The sequence below is a fragment of the Anguilla anguilla genome, chromosome 7 (genome assembly GCF_013347855.1).
Source record: "Anguilla anguilla isolate fAngAng1 chromosome 7, fAngAng1.pri, whole genome shotgun sequence".
NCBI lineage: Eukaryota > Metazoa > Chordata > Actinopteri > Anguilliformes > Anguillidae > Anguilla > Anguilla anguilla.
The window spans coordinates 57,137,530-57,163,104 of NC_049207.1; the positions used below are offsets into that span (position 1 = coordinate 57,137,530).

General features: G+C 42.6%; 1 protein-coding gene across 4 annotated transcripts in view; it reads right to left on the reverse strand.

The window, feature by feature from the left end:
• Nucleotides 1-25,170, reverse strand: part of nr3c2 (nuclear receptor subfamily 3, group C, member 2) — a 57,780-nt gene extending 32,610 nt beyond the window's left edge. The window contains exons 1-2 of one of the 4 annotated variants that reach the window (XM_035425490.1): nt 23,059-23,271; nt 20,976-22,685 (exon numbers count right to left, since the gene is read on the reverse strand). In XM_035425490.1, coding sequence (XP_035281381.1) covers nt 20,976-22,685; nt 23,059-23,219 — 1,871 coding nt within the window. In that variant the 5' untranslated portion in view covers nt 23,220-23,271. Of the gene's footprint in view, nt 1-20,975; nt 22,686-23,058; nt 23,272-23,291; nt 23,357-24,758 lie in introns of those variants that run through there. The other 3 variants (XM_035425491.1, XM_035425492.1, XM_035425493.1) reach the window with 3 other exon arrangements.
• Nucleotides 25,171-25,575: the final 405 nt, after the last annotated feature.

Genomic DNA, 25,575 nt, shown 5'->3' on the forward strand with positions numbered 1-25,575 from the left:
CACTTAACACCCTAAAATACCCGACAACATCCTACAGCACCCGACAACAGCCTACAGCACCCAACAACACTCTGCAACACCCTACAACAGCCTACAACAGACAATGATTTGTCAAAGTACAGAAGCTTCTAGCACCCTGATGTAACATTCTACACATTTTCACCAATCACTCTAGTTTGGGTGTCCACCTCATGCACAATCATGCATATGCACATGCAAGGATCCATGTCAGCACACACATGCAAACACAGCCAAACATACACACGTCCATTTGGACATGCACATAAACACACACACAAACATGCACACAAAATCAATCCACCAACAATGTCAGTACAACACAATAAGACCGGAGAGGGGCTTAAATTTGTAACTCTTATAGATTACTTCCTCTTGTACACACAAACATGCACACACACCTGTAGATCACACAGCTGGTTAAACGGCCTTAATGCTTTGGGCATGCAACAAGTCTTGAGCTGCATCTTAAACCTGAGCTTGCACCCGACTGGCCGTCGAGTCGTGTTATTTACCCACACCAGCGACTGCTGCAGACCAAACATCTGGCCTACAGGACATGTTTATAATATGCACAGATGAGTATTGAGTGATTCAAAGCTGCAGGGCCTCAAGCTTCAACAACAGGAACCAGCCTCTGTGGAGCTGGGATACGACAGCTCAAAGCACGCTGGCGCGCACCCAGTCAGTTAGCAGAGCCAACACATTCTGCCCTGAACGCCACTGCTGTTTAAGGTTCCCAGCCTGAGTTTATTTAACATGTGGAGCACAGAGGAGGAAACGCCTCTCCCCTGCCCAGCGAGGGCCTGTCTCCAGCCCTGTGGCCTTGGTCTAGTCACACTGCAACTGTAAGTCACAGCAAGACGTCAGCAAGGACTCTAGTGCAGCAGAATGTGGCACTGTGCATCCTGCTCAATAAAGGCATTCTCAGAATAAAAGCTTTCATTCCAGGGGAAATATCTGTGCACGCTGTTGTCTTATGAGTCAGCGTACCCTTTGATGGCTGAAACGGCCATGCTGCTACTGATGTGTGCGCGCAACACCTGAATTTCCGATCAGAAAAACAGAAAAACAAACAACACAACACAAATTCAGAGCACTTTGTAGCCTACAAAACAGTTTCCCTTAACCTCCAAGTGAGAAGAACGAAACCATACAGTATAGTGCTGTGTGAATGTTCCCTGGCGCTGGGTACCAAAAATGACCAAACTGGAAAAGGAAAGGAATCTACCCACACACTGTTTTAACAGATAATAAACTCCATTATATTTTTAGATCTAGGGGAACAAACTAAACAGGATTTTGCTACCTTATGGATAAATTCTTGTCTATACTCTCGCTAAAACACACAAAGCCAACGACCATCCTGTCCCAGGGTGACCTGTTCTTACGGAAAAAAAACTCCCTTTCTTCTGTAACCTTGGGTATCTATCTTCATTATTTTTAACTATTCCTGTTGAAAACAATAATGGCTGAAAACTGTATTGTGTTAAAAAAAAGCTCTTCTTATGATATCTGCTGCAGATGTACCCCTTACATAAATGGCAAACCTAAATGAACTGAATGGCCTGTTCACAGCACTATTTATTCTCATTTTATTAGTGGCGTATTGAACTACAAATCAAGCAATTCTGGTAAATTCAACAGGTCATAGAGAATAACCTGCAGAGAGCACAGAATTCTGTCTGAACACACATTCCACAAATGCACTGCCCAGTTTCTGCTGGTTCAAAGGCCAAAGAATAGTATTATTGTTATTATTTCTTTTTAAATAAATGGATTATTCAAATTAAAGGTAGCATAGTAGCTTAATTTGTCCAACAGGACTGTGGGAATAAAGGAGTCCATTTGTGTTCTGTCATGGTGATAATCCCCTGAGTCCTTACTGCTCCATTCTGTCACTATACTGACTGAGAACTGCTTGTGCGACAGGTCCTGCACCTGTACTTCAGTGCTTCCAGTGTCCTGAACATGGTTAATGAGCATTTAACATGCACAATTAATTTTGACAGCTCTGAGATTACCTAATACGATACTTCAGTTATTATGAATATTAATTAATTTATCTTTGTGCTCAAACTGAATGTTTGGACTACCCCGCATTCAGGGAATGCATTTTCACGGAAACTTAACAAAAATAACTGCTCACCTGTCAATCACTTGCTCTGAGTCATAGGAACCTGCAATTCTGATTATGTGTTTATTAAGAGGAGGGCCCTGAAAGTAACACTGTACATAACCAGGCAAGGTGTCTGAAATACAAACCTCATAATTATGTACATTTTGTATAGACATATTTATTTCTCTACAATCAGTGTACATGCAGTATAGCAATCTAAATGATCCACAGCCCAAGGATTCTAGCATACATGGACAAAAGAAGAAGCATTTTAAATGTTGTGTGTAAGATAAGTAATACCCATAGTATTGTTCTATATATATTCTTTATCTATATATTTTTTAAATTTCCCTTTAGCAAGCAATTGTTGAATAGGAATGTTTATTTACATTTAGACACATTATCCAAAGACAGATGTACACAGCTTACTTTTTTCATAGACCATTTAGACATTTTCACCTTTTTATAGTGAAAATCTTTGAGAACTATCCAGTTTGAACAAAACACCTAATCTAATGATGTGTCTGTTCACTGCAGGTGGCCTGGCTCGAAGCCATGACAGCCTAAAGAAGGTCCGATGGTTAAAATGCATTTGCTTTTGTTTGATCACTTGGGAGCATTTTAGAAAATATTCAGAAAACCAGGGCACTGCAACCTGGGCCTTGCAGAGCTGCAGGTGGCTGTTTTAGTGGTTACTCAGCATCCAGCTGATCGATTAAAGCCACCGAGTACAAAACCACCTTTCCTCACCTGGTTTCTTAGGTCTGACTTTGTGGCTGATTAAGGGGGGGTGCACGTTATACAATTTTCTCTCGAGGTAGACGACGTTAGATCAGATGACGTCAGCGAAGCAAAACGGCATACACGGAGCCACCTCCTGATTGGTCAAAGGGAATTGTTACTGCTCTCCTCGTGGCAGTGGTTTCATTCTAGCTGGGAAGTTTTTATGGTTGAGATTTTCATTGCTTTAGGATAAGCTGTACGATCATTAATTGGGAAGCCTAGCTATTTTCAAGGTGTTCTTAAACACATCTATGCTGGGTCACCTGCTCTAGGATAATTAGCCAGTCTAGATTTTGGCAAGCCATCATTGCAAGTCAGTACTACCTGCCTAAACGTTTGTCTATCCTGCAGGCTTTACTTAAGAAGCATTTCATAATTTAATTTATATTGAAGAGTTGTGTGCAAAAATGCATCATTTTTATTATATAAAGTAATTAATCCTTTCCTATTTTATGTGGTTGGAATAGTATTCAGACTCCTCACCGATTAGCTGGATTTTGGGAATAATAGTACCTGGTAAGGGCTCTGTGTCGAGACCCAAAATGGACGGGTGTGATAAATGATCACATCAATCTCCAGTAATGGCATAACCTGACAGCACTGATTTTTCAAAGGTCCTCCTCAGTCAGTGCAGACCGACAGACCTCAATGCAGTAAGGCAAGTCAGAAAATTTTGGCACCACGCCATACCCATAATTAACCTCTGCTGTTTCCTTAAAGGTCACGCTACAGATTTGGGCTAAAAGCACAGTTGGAGGACACCATATACTGTCTATCCAAAAATGTCCTTGTCTCTGACCTTTCTAAATTTTTGTTTTGTACTCGTCAGGGGATTACTGAGCCAGATGGCCATTGAATCAACAATGCAGCACCTGTCAGGGACCATCACAACACATCCATATGAAAACAGCCAAAAGCAAAGCTGAAATCAGACCATTAAGAAATATAAAGAAGAAATTATTAGTTCTGGCTAACTGCCGTCAAATACATTTGTCTCAATGAATAAACGTGCCACAAACAATTACAAAGAAGCCATATTTGGCAGAATATTGTGGAATGTAAAGTCTTGAGAGATTTACAAAAAGGCCCTGCCCCGCTCCACACAGCCCTGTGTTGCCTGTGCTGCTCCACTCCACACAGCCCTGTGCTGCCTGTGCTGCTCCACTCCACACAGCCCTGTGCTGCTCCACTCCACATAGCCCTGTGCTGCTCCACTCCACACAGGCCTGTGCTGCTCTACACAGCCCTGTGCTGCATGTGCTCCCCCACACAACCCTGTGCTGCCTGTGCTGCTCCACTCCACACAGCCCTGTGCTGCTCCACTCCACATAGCCCTGTGCTGCTCCACTCCACACAGGCCTGTGCTGCTCTACACAGCCCTGTGCTGCCTGTGCTGCTCCACTCCACATAGCCCTGTGCTGCATGTGCTGCTCCACTCCACACAGCCCTGTGCTGCCTGTGCTGCTCTACACAGCCCTGTGCTGCCTGTGCTGCTCCACTCCACAGAGCCCTGTGCTGCCTGTGCTGCTCCACTCCACACAGCCCTGTGCTGCCTGTGCTGCTCCACTCCACACAGCCCTGTGCTGCCTGTGCTGCTCCACTCCACACAGGCTTGTGCTGTTCTACACAGCCCTGTGCTGCTTGTGCTGCTCCACTCCACATAGCCCACCTTTAAAGCCCACCTACTCAGAGCCTATGTCTGTAAGGCAGCAGTAAACCACCGGTATCTTTTTCTTTTGCCCAATTTTAATGCTTTAGCTTCCATAGTCTGTAAGAACTGCAGTGTGGTTAGGACAGGAAACCAAAGCAGTGTAACCGTCTCATCCTGTTGGTGGTGAAAAAATGAGCAAAACATCTGAACGAAAGAAAAAACAAATCACCATTTTCAAATGCTGATATGATACATTTCTGAGTAGTATTCCGCCACAGTTATGCCAGACACTGACCCAACACTGTAAAGGCAAGCTGGGACCTATTAGTGCCCTAGTGCACTGCATGCAGATGGCTAAACTACAGTTTAAATCTTTTTAGGAAACTCCTCGTAAGATTCACAGGTGTCCATATGTACATGTCTGGAAGTGCTACAACATAATGCTTTTCTGTCAACTTAAACTTGCAGCTTTCTTTGTAATAATACAAAGAAAAAGCCATTCCCACCATATTAGCTCCTGCGCTCTTAGCTAAACCTTCAGTGCCTCCACTTTCACTTCACTGGGGAAGACAAAGGCCTTGTTTTTTGGTTCCCAGCAAACCTTAAACCAAAAATACTTCCAGCCACATCTTTCTCAGTCAGTCAAATCTGTCGACTCCAACAGCAGTAAAAAGTCTGAAATGAATACCTGCTCAGAAATGCATTTAGTGCACAGACTGTATAACCAGGTTTTGCAGTTGAGGAGTTTCTCATATGAAACTCTGTGTGGGTGAAGCAACAGAACCCAAGTGCAAGTGCAATGTGATCTGAAGGTACTGGCTCCAGCAGACCAAACCCATTTCATAATAAATGCCACTCCTTAGTATCTCCATTAGCAGTTAAGTCTGAAAGTAGGAAGAATTACTGCTTTCAATCAGGGTTTACGAATGAATACATATGAAAGGGAGCCTTGTAGACGTACATCTTACTTGGGATGTAATGTTTTTACTGAGACCACTGAGAAATCAGACACTTTATGGAACATTGAAAAGGTGCCAAATGAGAACGATTAGGGCGGCTTTGTCTTTTTTTATTATAGTTCCCCAACAAAACCTGCTCTCCTTTATGGCTGCTGAACGCCACCATTACAGCACAAATCCCAAACCGTTCTCATATTTATACTGAACAAATATTCTGTATACAAAGTTCAGCTTGGCCAGCTTCCTTTTTTGGGATACGGTTTCATTTTTTAAGAGGAAAAAATGTAAGGTAATATATTTCAGAAATATAACTTCCTAGAAAAAACACAATTATTCCAGCAAACAACGATTCCTTGCTTTTTAAAAACTCTTTGCTGGCAGCAGGTTCGATTCTGGTTATGAAATACGAGGTGATAAAATGAGATGCCACTGGGATTACAGATTTCTTTTCACACCAAGGAAAATTTAAATAGCTGGAATATGGATAAATCACCTCTAATAAACATACAAATGATCTATTACTACAAACTTTTTAGCATTTTCCAGTGAGCATGGCCATAAATACAACCAATATTTACAGTATGGTACAACATTACTGCACAGGGTGAGAGTGGCATTCAAGACACCACGAGCTAAAACAGACATACTGCAATACATATATAAACTAAACCCCCAAAAGCTACTGATCCCCATATTTCATAAAATATGTTCTCAACATCTAAGCTACCATTCACTTCACAAAAACTGTCCCCAAAAAATCTGTCCATTTTCATGGGGATGTGTTTGTCCCTTCAGAGCCTCTCATTGTATGAGATCTCCAGAGCAAAGGTAGGCATCAGAGGGAAAACCTTACAGCAGGTGGAAGTTAGGGTTTGGGCTCGGGTTAGGTACTGATTACTCATAAGGGGGTTAGGGTTAGGTGCTGATTGCCCATAAGGGGATTAGGGTTAGGTGCTGATTGCCTGAAAAGGAGTAAGAGTTAGGTACTGATTACCGATAAGGGGGTTAGGGTTAGGTGCTGATTGCCCATAAGGGGGTTAGGGTTAGGTGCTGATTGCCTGAAAGGGGATTAGGGTTAGGTGCTGATTGCCTGAAAGGGAGTAAGAGTTAGGTACTGATTACCGATAAGGGGGTAAGGGTTAGGTGCTGATGATTGCCCATAAGGGGGTTAGGGTTAGGGTTAGGTGCTGATTGCCCATAAGTGGGTTAGGGTTAGATGCTGATTGCCCATAAGGGGGTTAGGGTTAGGGTTCGGGTTGGGTTAGGTACTGATTACCCATAAGGGGGTAAGGGTTAGGGTTAGGGTTAGGTGCTGATTTCCCATAAGGGGGTTAGGGTTAGGTGCTGATTGCCCATAAGGGGGTTCGGGTTTGGGTTCGGTACTGATTACCCATAAGGGGGTTAGGGTTAGGGTTAGGTGCTGATTGCCCATAAGGGGGTTCGGGTTTGGGTTCGGTACTGATTACCCATAAGGGGGTTAGGGTTAGGTACTGATTACCCATAAGGGGGTAAGGGTTAGGGTTAGGTGCTGAGAATGGGGCTGGAGGCACAGCATTGCAGCAAGCATTCTTTTTGGAGCAAGACATTAAAACAGGGGCTTTGGTCCCTGAGTTAAAAACAGTACACACAGAATGGCCCTTGTGCCCTTATTAAACTCACAATATGGCTTTCTTAATCCAGCCACCTAATCACCAATTGCTTAAAACATGCTTTGTTGAGTATGTAAATGGCTACACTTTCTAGAATAGACATTCATCCAGCCGGACATGTCACAGCATAGCCTGGAGATAAGCACAAGAACTGGGGGGCGGGCAGCCATTTGAGGTGAGTGTGTGCCTGTGTGAGAGTGGGTCTGTGTGTGTGTGTGTGCGTGAGTGGGTCTGTGTGTGTGTGTGTGTGCGTGAGTGGGTCTGAGTGTGTGTGTGTGTGAGTGGGTCTGTGTGTGAGTGTGTGTGTGTGTGTATGTGAGAGTGGGTCTGTGTGTGTGTGTGTGAGTGTGGGTCTGTGTGTGTATGTGTGTGAGAGTGTGTGTGAGTGTGTGCCTGTGTGAGAGTGGGTCTGTGTGTGAGTGTGTGTGTGTGTGTGTGTGTGTGTGAGTGGGTCTGTGTGTGTGTGTGTGTGAGAGAGTGTGTGTGTGTGTGTGTGTGTGTGTGAGAGTGGGTCTGTGTGTGTGTGTGTGTGTGTGAGAGAGTGGGTCTGTGTGTGAGTGGGTCTGTGTGTGTGTGTGTGTGTGTGAGAGAGTGGGTCTGTGTGTGTGTGTGTGTGTGAGAGAGTGTGTCTGTGTGTGAGTGGGTCTGTGCCTGTGTGTGTGTGTGTGTGTGTGTGAGAGAGTGTGTGAGTGGGTCTGTGTGTGAGTGTGTGTGTGTCTGTGTGTGAGAGTGGGTCTGTGTGTGTGTGTGTGTGAGTGGGTCTGTTTGTGTGTGTGTGTGTGAGAGTGTGTGAGTGGGTCTGTGTGTGAGTGTGTGTGAGTGTGTGAGTGGGTCTGTGTGTGTGTGTGTGTGTGAGAGAGAGTGGGTCTGTGTGTGTGTGTGTGTGTATGTATGTGAGAGTGGGTCTGTTTGTGTGTGTGAGAGTGGGTCTGTTTGTGTGTGTGTGAGAGTGGGTCTGTTTGTGTGTGACGTTTTTAGCTGAAATCCTTGAAATGGATTTTATATACTTTAAGGCCAAATGCTGGTCCATTAAACGATAATGCAAATTAATTCACTGTCTATTAATGAATCTTTCTGGTGATCTGAAATTTGATATTTAAACTGTATCTTAGAAAACAAAAATGGTGGCACTGTCAAACAATGCTGTTAACATGACACAGCTGTAAAATATGTTATAATCATCTGCTCATGAAAATTGACCTTAGTGAACGTGACTTGAGTGGCCTACAGGAATGGCCTTAGGCCTGTGGGTGCAGCTTTGTGGGCACACTGAATGAATAATCTACAGATTAATCATTTAATGACAACATTCCTTCAGACTCAGCATGATAAAATATGCATATGAGTGTGAACTCAGAACTCGCACTGCACTTTAACTTCATATTCATTGTTTCATTTCAATCCAATGTGCTGGAGTATAGAGCCAAAATAACAAAGCTTGCGTAACTGTACAAATACTTATGGACTGCCCTGCAGTTTTCTTTTGTGTACTGTTAAAGTAGTTTAGGGTTTATACATATCACAGAAAAGCTGACTTTTGAAACAACTTAAATGTTTGAAGAGTCAAAAGCGTTCATTCTCTTTTCAGCCTCAGGCATGAATTTGTTTGTAATAGTCTATTCATCCATCTGTAGGGCACTCAGTCTGGTTTTGTGGAGTCACACGGTGGGAAAAACCTGTTCCAAAGCCTGTTTCTCTTAGGCCAACAGGATTTAGAATCTTACACGGCAAGGGCAGGTGAGACGGGGGGAGGTGACATGGTGGAGGCAGGTGAGACGGGGGGAGGTGACATGGTGGAGGCAGGTGAGACGGGGGGAGGTGACATGGTGGAGGCAGGTGAGACGGGGGGAGGTGACATGGTGGAGGCAGGTGAGACGGGGGGAGGTGACATGGTGGAGGCAGGTGAGACGGGGGGAGGTGACATGGTGGAGGCAGGTGAGACGGGGGGAGGTGACATGGTGGAGGCAGGTGAGACGGGGGGAGGTGACATGGTGGAGGCAGGTGAGACAGGGGGAGGTGACATGGTGGAGGCAGGTGAGACGGGGGGGCATGTGACACGGCGAGAGCAAGTGAGACGGGGGGAGGGGGGGTGACAAGGTGGGGGAAAACTCCTTGGCTTCTTTGAGTACCCTCGTCAGACTTTGCTGGTCCCAACTCCTGCCCACCAATGCGACTGGAAAACCCATGCGCAACTGACTCTGGGCTTGCGGGAAAAGGAAAGCTCTCAGAATGTGTGGGCAGAAGGGGGGACTCTGGGTACCTCAGATCTCTAAAGCTGAGGCACTCTGGCTCAGTTCAGAAGAGATTTAATTGCGAAATGTGCTTTGAGGTGAACAGCAATACTTGGAAAACGATTCCTAATTGGAAGCTCAAAGATGAGTTTCATTGAACGTCTCTGAACATGAACATGTCAAATGAGGCTGATTAATGGCCGTGGCCTGCGTCTGTACCGGAGTTCCGTGTGGAAGTGACACAAGGCTTACTTTCAATAAATTTACATTTAAAGTCTACTTGAGGAACATTTTCATAACATTATCCCACAAATAAATGCAAACATATCCAGAATGTTTCCCAGTGATCTTGACACGTTCCTCATTACCTGCGACGAAAAATCTTCACAGATTTTAACGTTTTTTATCATTCATTTTAACTCCCGACCCCCCCACTCCCGACCCCCCCAGTCCCATCCCACTCCCGATCCCCCCAGTCCCATCCCACTCCCGACGCCCCCCCCAGTCCCAACCAACTCCAAACGCCCCCCCCCAAGTCCCATCCCACTCCCGACGCCCCCAGTTCCATCCCACTCCCGACGCCCCCAGTCCCATCCAACTCCCAACCCCCCCAGTCCCATCCAACTCCAGACGCCCCCCCCCCCAGTCCCATCCAACTCCAGACGCCCCCGAAGTCCCATCCCACTCTCGACGTCCCCCCCAGTCCCAACCAACTCCAAACGCCCCCCCCCCAGTCCCATCCCACTCCCGACGCCCCCCCAGTCCCATCCAACTTTCGACTTTCCCCCCAGTCCTCTCCCACTCCCGACCTCCCCCCCCAGTCCCATCCAACTCCAGACACCCCCCCCAGTCCCATCCAACTCCAGACGCCCCCCCCCCAGTCCATTCCCACTCCCAACGCCCCCCCCCCCCCCCCAGTCCCATCCCACTCTCCTACTACGTGACCTGGCAGGCTATTCCACACATTGACTACTCCTCGTGAAAAAATTCTTCCTAATGTCTCTACGGATTTACCTTTTACTAATTTATATTTATGTCCCCTTGTTCTACTAACAGAGCTCAACCTGAAGAACATCAGTGTAAACCTGGCTTGGCTGATAAGGTTATGAGTCTGAAAGTGAGGCTAGTCTTGTTCAGGCACCATTCCTCATTAAGGCCACAGAATCTCACCCTTCTGAAAGCACAGGGAAATCCCTGCATGTGCAAGCACCAACAGACTTTCCCTGGTTCTTTACAGGAAGTGAGTCTAAATATAACCAATCAGCTGGCAGCAGGCAAGGGTTGTGTCAAGTGTTCCATGAGTAAGTGGACAGGGAGTACTCTGGATGATACATTTAATACTGCCACGGCAACTGCTCTTTAGGGTCACCTGACTCAAAGTCTGACTTATGGCTACAATCCAGGATGCATGTTTGAGGGTTTCAAGGGAAATAAGCAGATAAGTGAAGGGTATGAAAGTGCATTTTGATTCATTTGACATTTGAATATTATACAGAAACACCAAACACTGCCTCCTCCTCTCTGCACTGTAGAAAACTCCAGTTCTCTGAAAATACTGATAACGTGAATAAATGCATCATCTCATCTTCAGACAGAAATATTATTCATGTCGTTAAATTATCTACAAAGGCCCATTAATTTCTCCTCAATAAATAATAATGAGAACAAAACTGTTTATTCTTAATTTCTGAAACATATTTGAATATTGATCCAAATAATCAATCAGTTCTCATCCCAAAAGGGCAGACGCTTCACATATTCAGATGACAAGACAACTTATCGCAGATGAGGTATCAGGGTTCAGTAAATTGAGCTCCTCTTCTGCCCATATACGTGCAGGACAAACATCTATAACATCATTTATACTCATGCATGTTTGCATGCACCCTTCTTTCCAAGGTAAAAATGACAGGTAATGTTTGAATGATCACTGATATGGCATATGGCATATATGGCAACTGTCCATGCCCAATGTGTCATGCAAAATGGCTCAAACGTGCCCTACAGAAAAGAACTGCACATTTAAATTTCCATATAAGTCTTTGGGGTGTTGAAACTAAGCATGAAACAGGTAATAAAAATGATTCTCAAATCCAAACATGCATTACATGGCTATTAGCCTGACTGGGTGATGTCACTGCACCTGAAAGCCTGCCCAGCTCCTGCTCAGCCCTCATTATGCAGGGCAATGGAACGCACAGCACGTTTCCTTGTGTAAGAGAACAGGAATGAGGAGAACACATCAAGCATCCCGAATGTTTAAATGTTCATAAAACAATTAAAATAGCATGTGTTCTGAAAACCTGGATATTTGCACATGACCAGGCTGTTTTCAATATTCAAAGCCACAAATAAAAATGACTGATATCGTTCACATATTCCCAGAAGATTTCCACGCTAAATGATTGTCATACATTCATGTTATAATCATTAGCAATCTGAGGAGTTGACATATTCGTTAAAATTTTACATTCTATTTCTGGTGTAGTATTTTAAATGAATAAAACACTGGCCTTTGTTTCCATGGTGATATAGACACCATACAGTGAGCTCCATAATGTTTGGGACAAATATATTTATTTCTTCACATGGCCAGAAGGCAGAGCAGAGCTAAGATATTATATTAGGAGCACATTTAAAAATATTATATTAGGGGCATGTTCAAAGATATTATATTAGGGGCACATTTAAAAACATTATATTAGTGACATGTTTAAAGATATTATATTCTGGGCACTTGTAAAGATATTATATTAGGCACACTTTTATAAAGATACTATATTAGGGGCACTCTAAAGTACTTACTATGGTTTTACACCATGACTGTCTCATTTACACAGGCCCTTTGAGTGTTTGCTGCCCTGAGTGGTAGTGTGTGATCTCGGTCCAGATGTGGGTTGTACCTATGCCTTAAGCATGGATGAGAAGCTTATTTGCATTGGGAAGATTTATGCAGTAACGAATATTACATAAATTCTCCTCAGATGCAAAATATTTTAAATCCACCAACTTCTGGCACATCAGCAGTTTCATACTTGCAAAAAAAGTGGATATTGTAAGATGGAAAGTTGACAAATGCATTAAATGAGGTCAACGCTGCAAAATCCTGTTAACTAGCAAATAACACGGGAGGGAAATGAACAAATAAATGCACAACAATACAAATTTAACGGTTCCAAAAAAGTTTATAGGACGGTTGATGAATGAAGCTTTCACATGTTGATCTATCAGTGGTAAAATCAAACTTCCCTTTTGGACTGTTAGTTAGAACAAAAAAATGTTGAACATGGAGGAAGATTTGTTTTAGAAACTACATTAATGTAGAACATGTGTGTTTGAATGAGAGAAACAGAGAGAGAGAGAGACAGCGACACCAAAGACAGCGACAAAACCTATTGATTTATTATTTTAGTTTTTTGTTTGCTTTGGCAAAATGTACTATATGCATTTCATGCAAATAAAGTAGAGACAAAGACAGAGAGACAGACAGGGAACAGCAGACAAACGGACACACAGAGACAGAAACAGACAGACGGACACACAGAGACAGAAAGAGACAGAGAGACACAGACAGATAGAGAGAGAGGGACAGAGAGAGCGAGAGAGAGACTGTAGAGACAGACAGAGAGACACAGACAGATAAAGAGAGAGACAGAGAGAGCGAGAGAGAGACTGTAGAGACAGACAGAGAGACACAGACAGATAGAGAGAGAGGGACAGAGAGAGCGAGAGAGAGACTGTAGAGACAGACAGAGAGATACAGACAGATAAAGAGAGAGAGAGACAGAGAGAGTGAGAGAGAGGCTGTAGAGACAGACAGAAAGACACACAGATAGGGAGAGGGGGACAGAGAGAGTGAGAGAGCAAGAGACTGTAGAGACAGACAGAGGGCAATAAACACTGGAGGGGGGCTAAAGAGGGCAATCAACACTGGAGGGGGGCAAAAGAGGGCAATAAACACTGGAGGGGGGCAAAAGAGGGCAATAAACACTGGGGGGGGGCTAAAGAGGGCAATAAACACTGGGGGGGGGCTAAATAGGGCAATAAACACTGGGGGGGGGGCTAACGAGGGCAATTAACACTGGAGGGGGGTTTATTGCCCTCTTTAGCCCCCCTCCAGTGTTAAAGTTGGCTAATTGAAGGGTTGCCAGGAACAGCAAGGCGTCTCGTGTAGTTCTGTGGCAGAGGGCCCAGTGTACAGTAATGTGTTTAGAGGCTCAGCCTGTGGCAGAGGGCCCAGTGTACAGTAATGGGCTTAGAGGCTCAGCCTGTGGCAGAAGGCCCAGTGTACAGTAATGAGCTTAGAGGCTCGGCCTGAGGCAGAGGGCCCAGTGTACAGTAATGGGCTTAGAGGCTCGGCCTGAGGCAGAGGGCCCAGTGTACAGTAATGAGCTTAGAGGCTCGGCCTGAGGCAGAGGGCCCAGTGTACAGTAATGGGCTTAGAGGCTCGGCCTGAGGCAGAGGGCCCAGTGTACAGTAATGAGCTTAGAGGCTCGGCCTGAGGCAGAGGGCCCAGTGTACAGTAATGAGCTTAGAGGCTCGGCCTGTGGCAGAGGGCCCAGTGTACAGTAATGGGCTTAGAGGTTTGGTCTGTGGAAAGACAGGGGCTTTAGTGTCAGGGGGTATAGCCAGAGGACTATGCAGTCACAGCTGAGAGTGATCCAGAAAGCTGCCACTGCATTCTCAACTACTTCCTTCATCTCCCCCGGTCTGATATAATGATTTAAAACAGCCTGGACTGCTTGCGCAGTTAAATCTGTCTGTGGCCTCTGCTCTCCCGTTTTGCTTTTGCCTTGACCCCCTCTCACTGTCGCCAAGCAGCCAGCAACACTGCCAATTAATTCCAGGAGCTCTGGACTACATCAGCGGCATCTCCAGGTCACATGGGCAACAAGCAGCCTCCTGCAGACTTGTACTAGTGATGTAGCATAGCATAACACGCACACAACTACTCCCATATAGAATTGTGTCCCCCCCCCCCCCCAAATCAATTTCAAGCCCCAATTACATGCACATTTTAGGTGTACCCTAGTGCTCCTAGGGTGCTATTTCTACCATACAAAATCCAATTTCTTCCACTTTCAAGGAATACCTGTTTCCAGTACTCTTAAGATAACAAATCCTTGCAAACAACTGAAAAACAACAGCACCCTAGCTACTACGCTAATCTGTGGAATATCCCAACCGTTTAAACTGTTCAAATGCTCCAGCTTTGCAGCCTGTGTCAACGCAACAGGGGGGTCTCCATTTGCTGTTTACAACTGCAACTGAAGACCGAACAAAGCAGAGATTCACAAAAATGACTATACAGAGATCCTCTGTGCACGTTCTGGGTCATATTCAATGGCAACTGTACTATATAAAGGATTTATTAGGTAGCATCGTATGCATAGGTTACGTAAAGTGACCCCACAGTGGGTTTGTAGTTCACTAGTTTTCTTTGCATTTAATTGAGCAGGCTGAGTATGACCTACTTTCTGCTTGCCATTCAAGCAGAACAATTAAAGTGTTTTTTGTTAATGGAAGCCATTTCTGCATATATCATTGAACCCCATCCACCCTGGAAATATAGGCCAACCTGTTTCACAATGAGCAGTTTATCATGAATGCTTGCACAAACACAAACGAAACCCAAACTAGCTGGGTGGTTTTTTTTTTCCTGTTGTTGTTTGCTATCAGTTCAATCATGAACATATGACTGGAAACGGTACAGTGGACTTCCATAAGCACAAACATACAATATCCTGAAAAAATAGTTTTATTTTCAAATATTAAGAATTCAGATGTCTCTCGAAAACTGACCATGGATATACATAACAATACATTCCCAATTTGATTCAGCATGGAAATACCTTATACATTTTCATTTAAATTGTAATTGATTGTTACGTCACCAAATTTCTTTCCAAAGACCTGGTTTTTTCAATAGAGTATCAGTTGTGTAAACCAGATTTTAGGCACATTGCCAAGGGAAGACATCCATCCATCCATTATCTATACCCACTTATCCATCCATCCATCCATTGTCTATACCCGCTTATCCATCCATCCATTGTCTATACCCGCTTATCCATCCATCCATTGTCTATACCCGCTTATCCACCCATCCATTATCTATACCCACGTATCATCCATCCATTATCTATACCTGCTTATCCATCCATTATCTATACCCGCTTATCCATCCATCCATTGTCTATACCTGTTTATCCATCCATCCATTATCTATACCCGCTTATCCATCCATCCATTGTCTATACCCGCTTGTCCATCCATCCATTATCTATACCTGTTTATCCATCCATCCATTGTATATACCTGCTTATCATCCATCCATTATCCATACCCACTTATCCATCCATCCATTATTTATACTCACTTATCCATCCATCCATTATCTATACCCGCTTATCCATCCATCCATCCATTATCTATACCCGCTTATCCGGAAGACAATTATCAAACATTACCGAGGGGAGACCAAAGAAGGATGCAAAAGAGATTTAAACAGCACAAAGCTTCCCTGTGACCTGCGTATGCAACAATTCTGCAGGATTTATTTACCATTAGGTAAATTACCATTATATGAAGAGACTGCAAGAGGCAGATGGAGAAATAATATGGAGTAAGCATTTATGGAAAATGCAGCTTAAAGGGGAATTACATTTTATAACACTTCTGCTTCTCATGACTGATATTGTCCTTCTAATGAATGTATCGCCCTTCATTTTTTGATTAGTTATTTCATTTTAAATGTCTAATGTTAGAAACAAAGATCTATTTTTTTTTAGTGCAAGTCCACATAGTAGTACAGTTTCTGGTTTTTTCTTCTTCAATTTCGTTTCGCAGCAAAAACGAGAAGCGAAGCAAAACATTCCGTTAACTTAGCGTTGAAATCGAACAAACTAACTTCTGCTAGCTTCTGTTTGATGCAATATCGGTGTAATAATGAGGTGCATTGTACCCGGTTATTATAATGCCCCCGTTAAACTTGCCTTGAAAGCACATTTTCATAGTTTTCCATACGATGCAACTTTGCGCCAGACACGGCTGAATGTAATCAGACAGTAGCCATCGGAAGTGGCTACTTTGAAGGCACCGACTACCAAGGCGACCGTCTGAAGCTGTACCCACCATTTTCCCATCGTTGGTCGAACCACTCGAGGTAGGTACTGTGCAGGCTGGCTAACACTATCGCGTCCGTCTGTGATACATAGGATGTCTATCACCAGTTGCCATTTGTCCTGGGAATAGCCTGTGGTTCCTCAATCTCGGCCCGCTCCTGACTCGCACTCACATGATCAGCCTGCAAATTAGCCAGCTATTCTTTTGTGTAATCCGGCTCGAATTGATAGGGCACAACAATCCCATGATCAAAAACAAAATCTCCTTCGTCCTCAGACATTTTCAGTTTCGCTAGCTAGTAGTCATACAACACTATTTCTACGACCAACCATAATGTTATTGTCTGCAGGTGCGCCCACATCAGAAGTCGCGCAATGATACGCATACTCGAGTTTGACACTTAACTGCCTGGGTCTACTTCCTGCATTTGTAAAAGAAAACAACAAAACAGTGTAAAATATTAACATAATGAAATAACTAATCAAAAAATGAAGGGCGACACATTCATTTGAAGGACAATATCAGTCATGAGAAGCAGAAGTGTTTTAAAGTGCAATTCCCCTTTAAACAACTCTATTCATACCTGCAGCAGTAACTCCAGCTGATTTATTTACTGCATTGTGACTCAGTATGACTTTATTATCGAATAAACAATTAGGCACTTAAATTGGTTCTCAAATGTATTCTAACCACACATTTTGCAAGATGTAATATGTAGTTACATCAGTAGGACTTCCTTATTTATCAATAAAAATTAATTGTAACTGTCCAGGAAACTTTACCTTTTAGCAACAGTAGAGAATCTAGCATGTCTGAGCACATTTATTGCTTCAGCTACACCTTATTCCACAATTAATCAAAATACAAACTCTGCTGCTAAACTGATCTGGGTGCTACAAAGCAAAAATATACTAAATGAATGCAAATTCAGAATGAATAAAATATGTCAGTACACAATGCACCAGGACGATATTGTTTTACTCTTTATCGGTCTTTATTGACTTCACTATGGATAAGTGTGGAAGAATTGAATGCCATCTAATAAATAGTTTATATACTACAGTTGCCATTGAATAATTAGTCATGTGCTGACTGCCAAATTATGGCTGAATTCAGAGTGACTACAGTGACCCCTGCAGGATAACTGCTGAATGTCAGCCAGATAGCCCATATGATCATGTGCTCAGCCATTTCTCGGAGCCCTATACAGTATGCACACAGAGCCACCATATGAGTCACAATCTCCTCAACCACAGAGTTTTAAATAAATAAAAAATTGAAAAGAATTGAAGCATCACTGTAGAGCACTAAAGTCCTGGACATCCACAGTGTGTTTGTGTTTCAATCAGCAGCCAATTAAAGCCTTAAAAACAAGGCGCGTTCACTCTTTAGCCAATTGGTGATAAATTAATCACCGTAAATCTCCTGATGTGTCAGGGCCCAGATAAAGATTTATTTCACAAACTGCAGAGGGAAATTAATTAATAAATACTTTTTCATAGTCATTATGCTTTGTCAAAGCTGAGCAGAAACAAGTATGTCTGCATATTCTGCCTTTTGTAGGAGATTCTGTTGATTATCACTCTTTTGATATTATTAGAAATGAACTACTGTGTGCGTTTCAGTTATTGTAATTCCATTAATACCAAAATAAACTAGCCAATTGATTTATTAATATTTTATTTGGTGACATTAATAAGTTCCAATACTTGTAAAAAAAAAGGAAGTTAATTGTTATTTTTTACAGGCCAATGAAACTTTTTAAAAATAGTTTAAAAAAGTACAAAATGATTTACCAGCTAACTTGTGTTCACTGATTTTAGAAAGAAAAGGATCGTATCTGCGGTCAGTAGCACACCAGATCATATCTGCCGTCAGTAGCACACCAGGATCATATCTGCGGTCAGTAGTACACCAGGGAGCACAGTCTCACTCAGCTGCCCGAGAAGCTCAGGACACAGCTGACTGCTTTGGAAAGTGTTGTCAAGGCAACCGACTCTTCTTTCTAATTGTATTCGAACCTATCTAACTGGAACCAAAGGAATCAGAAGTCTAAGACTGTTGCCAAAGCATGTTCACTTGATATGAGGAAAGTAGAGCAATGACTCAAATGCATGAATATAAATATTAATATCTGCTTTAAAATCTTCATTTTTAAAAAACTTTGATTAATAAATGTCTCATTGTAGGCGCAAAACAATGAGGAACATCCTCTGGAAAAACTCTTCCCTCCAGCATTCAACGTTTCTACACACATCAATGGGCAAGAATTGGTGGCAGTCAGCACACAAGTTTTTCCAAGATATACAAGTAGGTAAATAACTACTATAATGTTCTTTAATCAAGTGTTTAATTGATCTCATTTTATTCATTTACTGGACAAAAAAAGAAAAACAACCTAATTAAATTAAAATTTGGAAAAGGTCCAGAACTTGTTAAAAGATATAAAATGCATTCAAATTTTGTGGAGTGCGAGAAATTATGCAGGTGATATTTCAGAAACAATGCAGATACCTACTTGGTATCGTATCTTTACTTCAGATACCATCAGTGACTCTACAGCAGAAAAAGTTCTCAAGAACCCATAAAAAGTGTCAAATAGTTTCTCCCGACAGTCTCCTCCCTTTGAAAGCTATTATTGGCTACAACCGGTGCTTTTGCACTCGGTGTGAATAATGAATCTAATTCCCTGATGAGCCATTGTTAACTAACAGCATCACCCCCTTTAAAGCCATACCTCAAGCAGAGACATACAGCACAGAGGGACTTCTCATTTTTATTTTGTTTCAGTGGTTTCTAAAATGTTGGATAAATATTTCCATTGACAATGAAAATCAATTAACAAGAATGAAGGCCCACCCCAGACACTGTACACTCGAGGCTGCAGCTCCAAGCAACCAGACTCACACAGACACTGTACACTCGAGGCTGCAGCTCCAAGCAACCAGACTCACACAGACACTGTACACTCAAGGCTGCAGCTCCAAGCAACCAGACTCACACAGACACTGTACACTCAAGGCTGCAGCTCCAAGCAACCAGACTCACACAGACACTGTACACTCAAGGCTGCAGCTCCAAGCAACCAGACTTACACAGACACTGTACACTCGAGGCTGCAGCTCCAAGCAATATGAGCCAGTGTGGTCGCAACTTTGCAGCAGTTCTTTTTAAATTCCAATACAAGTCTATTTAATTATTTATCTATATACTTATCTAACAACAAATATTTAAACTCTGGCATTTATTTAATAACCATAGGTATTAAACAACACAGTTGTTTCATTGTTATTGATTGAACAAAATGTACTCCTACAATCTTAAATGTAATCCAATGAGAATAAACATGTAAAAGTATTTGCGTAAAACCAAAAGATAAGGCCTAACTACTTTTTACGATAAAGCAGATTGGCTAAAATTGGTAAAATTGATTTGGATTTTAAACGACAGCATTATCATCTAAGTATGCCAAAGCCCTAGAGATAGGCACATTGAACTGCCAAATAGTCCTCAGAGCTAATCTCTTATCCTTAACCCTAATTCAAGCTAATCTTATGTTGTGAAAACAAAATAACATGGCTCCTTCAGAGTGCTCATCAGCTATAGAAGATTTTTTTGTTTTTGCAAATAGACAGACTACATGACAACAAAATGCTTCTCAAACATAAGATACAGGTTTTAGCTCCAGAAACATATGTATGCATGCAACACACACACACACACACATTTAATGCTCAAGTAATAAACCAGCTATGCTTTATACTACATGTTCCTTTTATGCATGTTAAACCTTATCACAAGACAAATTTCATAACTGATAGTAACCTCTGATACGGATATTATAGGGTAAAATATAGCCAGTCCTCTTGTTCACAAATATGAATATGCCAATGATTACAAATCATTTTGAGGCTAATACATTTTGAATGCATTTTAGATTCCCATTTCAATTTGCCTGGTCACATTCAAATATTGAGTTTTGAAAATATTGGAATTTCTGTGGCAATACTTTTCCAGACAGAAGTAATTATTGGTAAACATAATTATTCATTTATGAGTAATTATATGCAGAAAAGAAAACAATACACCTGTCTGAAAGCTGCATGGGAACCTATACACTATAGCACCATGTCTCAGGTCGAGGGTGATTATTGCTGTCCTTGGCACTACCTCAAAATTGCTGATTTAACAATGCCATTTTTTTGTGAGACCTCTTCCAAAAGAACAGCTCAATAAAGCTTCCTTGGTGAATGCAGTCCCTTGATAAAGGACAACCTTTGCCTTTGCTGTCCGGTTACAGAGCAGCACTCAGGCCGAGTGTTTGCTTTACAGTGCTGTTGTGGTCACATGCTGCTTTACTGTAAGAGGGACCAGAGGGCACTAACACGCACACGCACACACGTACACACACACACACACACACAATGCGCTTTTTCTTACCTTGCCATGCTGTCCACCATGCACCTGTGACCTGGATATCCTTCCCCTTGGGGTGGCAAGCCAGGGTGCGGCTTCCACGTTTTCATCAATGCAGTGACGGGAGAAATTAGATTCAGCAAGGGGTTTGTATCATGCTGGGAAAAAGACATTGTTCCTTGTGCTCCAATCTGGTAATGAAATGAATGCCCACCTGAATTAACCCCAACAATGGCCGCTGTCGGCATGTCACCATTCTCTTGGTAATAGCTGCCATCTTTAGACTCCTGCTTAATCCCCTTAAGCAAGACATTGTTAGAAAAAGCTTCAGGTTGGTAGTGGCCATTAAGTAAAGAGACTGGTGGCCCTAAAATCCCAGAGAGGCTATGTTCATCTACATTATCCCTCAAGGACAGATAAGTGGTCTCCGCTGCAGAAAACAGATTTAAAGAGTGCAGCTCTCCATTGTATTGGGGATTCAGACACGTCACTTCATTGTTTGGTTCACTTTTAATTTGCATGGTGAAGGGTGAGCTGGGCATGTCACTCCTGTCACCACTCACACACGTGCTCCTCATGCAGTCTGGCTCTGGTTTTATATACTTCACCATTCCCATCTTGTCCAGGCCAATGCTGTACAGCTCAGTGTCCACCTTCTCCAGCTTTGGAAACTCAAACCCACTGTAGTCTTGGTCTGTCTTAATTGGGCTGCGAGTCTCATTCAGTTCAAGGCCCAGTCCACTTGCAGGGCTAGACATAGGGAAGCCTGTCGAATTAGGAGGACTAGACAAAGGCATAGAACTGACATTTTCTGGACTAGAAATTGATTCCCGCATACTGTTGTTGTTACTGCTGCTGCCAGTGGGGCTGGACACTGATGACCTCACAGTGGGGTTGCAGGAGGGTGGGGACCTCACACTCCCCATTCTGTGGGGACTGGAGATGGGCGATTTCATCACATTAAGAGGGCTTGCAAGGGGGGAACCCACCGTACTCGTGTTGTTGGGGCTGCAAGTGGTGGAGATCCTGAGGTGGGGGGCGTGGGCAAGGCCCGGCAGGGCAGGAAACTGGCTGACGGGGCTGCCAGCTGGGGGGAAGGCTTTCCCAAATTTAGTAGGGCTGGAGATGGAATCATTGGAGTTTTGTGGACTATGGTCAAGGCCTGGGGCTAGACAGTCCTCTGCCTCTGGCAGGACACCAGAGCCACACTCCATTTTAGCGATATCAGACAGGTGGGACATCCCAGGGTAAGGAGCTGAAACTAACAACCTCACAGGTTTGGGCTTTGGACAGCCTGCTGAGGGGGACAGGTTCCTGCCCGGCTGCTGCCCACTGCCGCCTGCGCCCTGTGGGCCCAAGGCATAGCCCGCCTCTCGCGCTGCGTTCATGTACAAGCCCATCGACTCAGCCACAGTCTTGGAGAGCTCTTTGGAGTCCATTTCTAACTTAACACCATTGGCAGCATTGCTCAAAATAGGAAAAACGAACTGCTGTTGATTCTGGCTCTGGGAGACTGGGGCCTGATCCATGTTTTCCTTAATGCCTGCAATGGCGTTCGGAGAACAAGTGACATTTACAATGTCCATGAGGCCATCACTGTTGGTCTTATTCTCCTGTTCCATGCCACAGATGTACCCCACTGTGTTCGACATTTGATTCCTTCTCCTTTCCATATCCATTCCTTCTGGGTAACCTTGGTATCTTTTGGTCTCCGTGGTTGAATCATTGATACATCTGTTCAATTGAATAAAAAAAACATTAATTTACAATTTAATTTTAAACTTTACATATATTCATATATAGGCAGTATACATAATAATAATAAAAAATCATTATATATTAATGCCTGTCTATAGATTTGTGTGATTGTATGTATGGTGAGGATCAGCACAACAGTAAATCAAATAATAATAGTTCAATTAACAATATGAATAAAACATCCAATATCCATATCCAATGCAATAACATATTTAATAATTTATTACAAGTAAACATATAAATATTTAAAAATTTCTTCTGAATTTAGTTTTTGTATGCTCCACATACATTGTAAAATTAATTAGTGCTACATAAGAAGATTTGGTTTACAATTTAGGCATGCACATACGGGCCAAAATACTTTGCTTGGTCTCCATGGACAGTAACAGGAACATTTACCAAACAGAAAACAGAAGCCGGCGTAAGATGAGATCTTCTGGAGATCGTTACTAGTTGACTGGCAACTGCGCTCGTATATTTAAGCACAAAAACATCACACGACGGCAACATCACATTATTTCCACTGGTTTAAAGGGACTTACACAAAAAATAAAGTGTCAAACTAAGAGGACGCACAAGTACCTGTCATGTTTCGCTTTTCAGATAAGAGCGCAGTATATAGCGAACGGGACTACTGGGGAAGGGAGGTGGGGGTGGTGACGAGATGGGTCGTGCTTGTCATCATAAATAATGTCTACGAAATTATGCGGTGAGGTTGTTTATATTTAAAATACATATTGTTATGAAACATTATAGTTAATAGTTGTCCAAAAACAGTTTATTACTTTATAGCATGATTTACTTAAATGCAGCTTTGGTAGTCTACTAATGCTGTAGAAGCTGTTTTACCAGCTACGCAATACTTGACTTCGCTGCTTATATAAACCCCTGAGGAAATAGGAACTTGTCGCTTTAAAATACATCACGTGGTTTTGTAGCTTTCTGGTTAACTACCATCTCCTGGCGCTCTACCATTGGATAAAAGCAGAGACTCTGTCGAAAAATACGACAAAGCTGTACACGGATTGGATAGACTATCATGTCATTCTAGCGTTTGTAGGCCTTGTGGCGACTTAAGTGCTGCGACATTATCTAGAAATTCTTGCACCCTTAAGGCGACAGTGCAGGCTACTGTTAGCGAGAGACGAACAAGTTTTAAAAAACCAAAATTTAAGAGCGTGGTTTGTGTGATCCAGAGTTAGAACACTGACCTTAAAGTTGTCTTCAACTTGTTTTAATAGGAACATTGCATACGTTCCACTTACAGTTCGTGTTTGACACATTTATTAAAATAAGGCGTAAGGTCATAAATTGCCTGCACGAATGCATTTTAAATATTATTTCAGTGTCTTCCGTTTTGTCAGTGAAGTATTACAATCGTGAGAAAACAAATCTGGAGTCCTTATATATGATACCTATGTAGAGATTACAGCCAACATTTACTTTTACATCCTTCCTGAGCAACGCACGACGTTTGGAAAAGTGCAGACTAGCATATACAATAACCAGGAATAAATCATATCGGTAGTTACTGCACTCGAAAAAAGAATTTGACAGTTTTACTCTTATTATTCATGGTCACGTTTTCAGCAGAGAACTTAACGGGCGTCGTAGAGTAACCTAGGCTAGTTTAACGTAGGTGGTTTTGTCAATACGAAAGTCTAACTAATTTTCCAATTATTGTATATGATGAGCGAGTTATCTTTACTGTAAGAGCGGAAGATAAGTTGAACGCAGTTTAAACAATGCAGTCAACTTGGATGCAACATATTTCACTGTCGATAATGTCGTGTATAATACTGTCATATTCGTTTACCGCTCAGTATATAGGCTACAGTCTTTAAACTGTTGTCAAATTTCGAGCGTCTATGGAAATGGCCTATGGTTCAGATATTGTTCTCCGGACAACAAAAATTGAATTTAAAATAACATTTAATGAGAAACATCGGGTTATCAACCACTAACAAATGAAATGTCTCTGAAGTTACTATTTAAAGTTGATCAGTTACTGCAGCTAACCAATTAGGATATAGATTTTTGCATCCTTACCTTGATTGCGACATCCAATTTAGCAGGTGGCTTTTTTTGCGTGGAAGCAATAAGCCAAATAAGAAAAATAAATAACCAGTATTTCTCCTTTCCAATATCCTCAGTGTAAAAGCTGACGTTTAGTTTTCTGCCCACCAGTAGCCTACATACATCCACTACTTTCAGTTCTGACAGTCTGAAGCTCAGAGAAGTAGGTTAGACACCTTCGCATTTCAGCGTTAACTGTCGCTAATCTACAAATGCAGAGGGCAGTTTAAAAACCACGTCTGACGCCGAAAGTTTAGACGGCTTCCTTGGATATTTTCCATTTTCTTCCTGTAACAGAACATTTCTGATTTTCTAGCTCTCAGCCAGAAGACTGATAAAAACTGCGAGGGAGACAGACTTGCCAAGCGACGTCACTATCAGCACATGGATCCTCCTACTGCAACGACGAGTGCATTACAAACTCACAGAAATGAACTCACTCACCGCCCGCTCGCAGGTACGCTGTTGCGAACACTTGGAAACACGGCACCTTTGAATTTCATTTCAAAGTAGCGCAATAGCACTTCTTGGCACATCAAGGAAATTAAACGGAACAAAAAAATTTTTTACAGACAAAAAAAAAATTAAATAAATAAAATAATAAATTGGCCCAGACACGTCCATGTAAAAAGGTTTGTAGGTAAATGTACTGTTTCCACGCCCGTTGAAGCGAATTTCATCTCTGGGACAACCATCACTTGCGCTGATAGCCTCTTTCCAATAAATGAACCAATTAAGTTTTCAAACTCCAGACCAGACACCGTTTTTCCTTTTCCCTGACTCCTCCGAA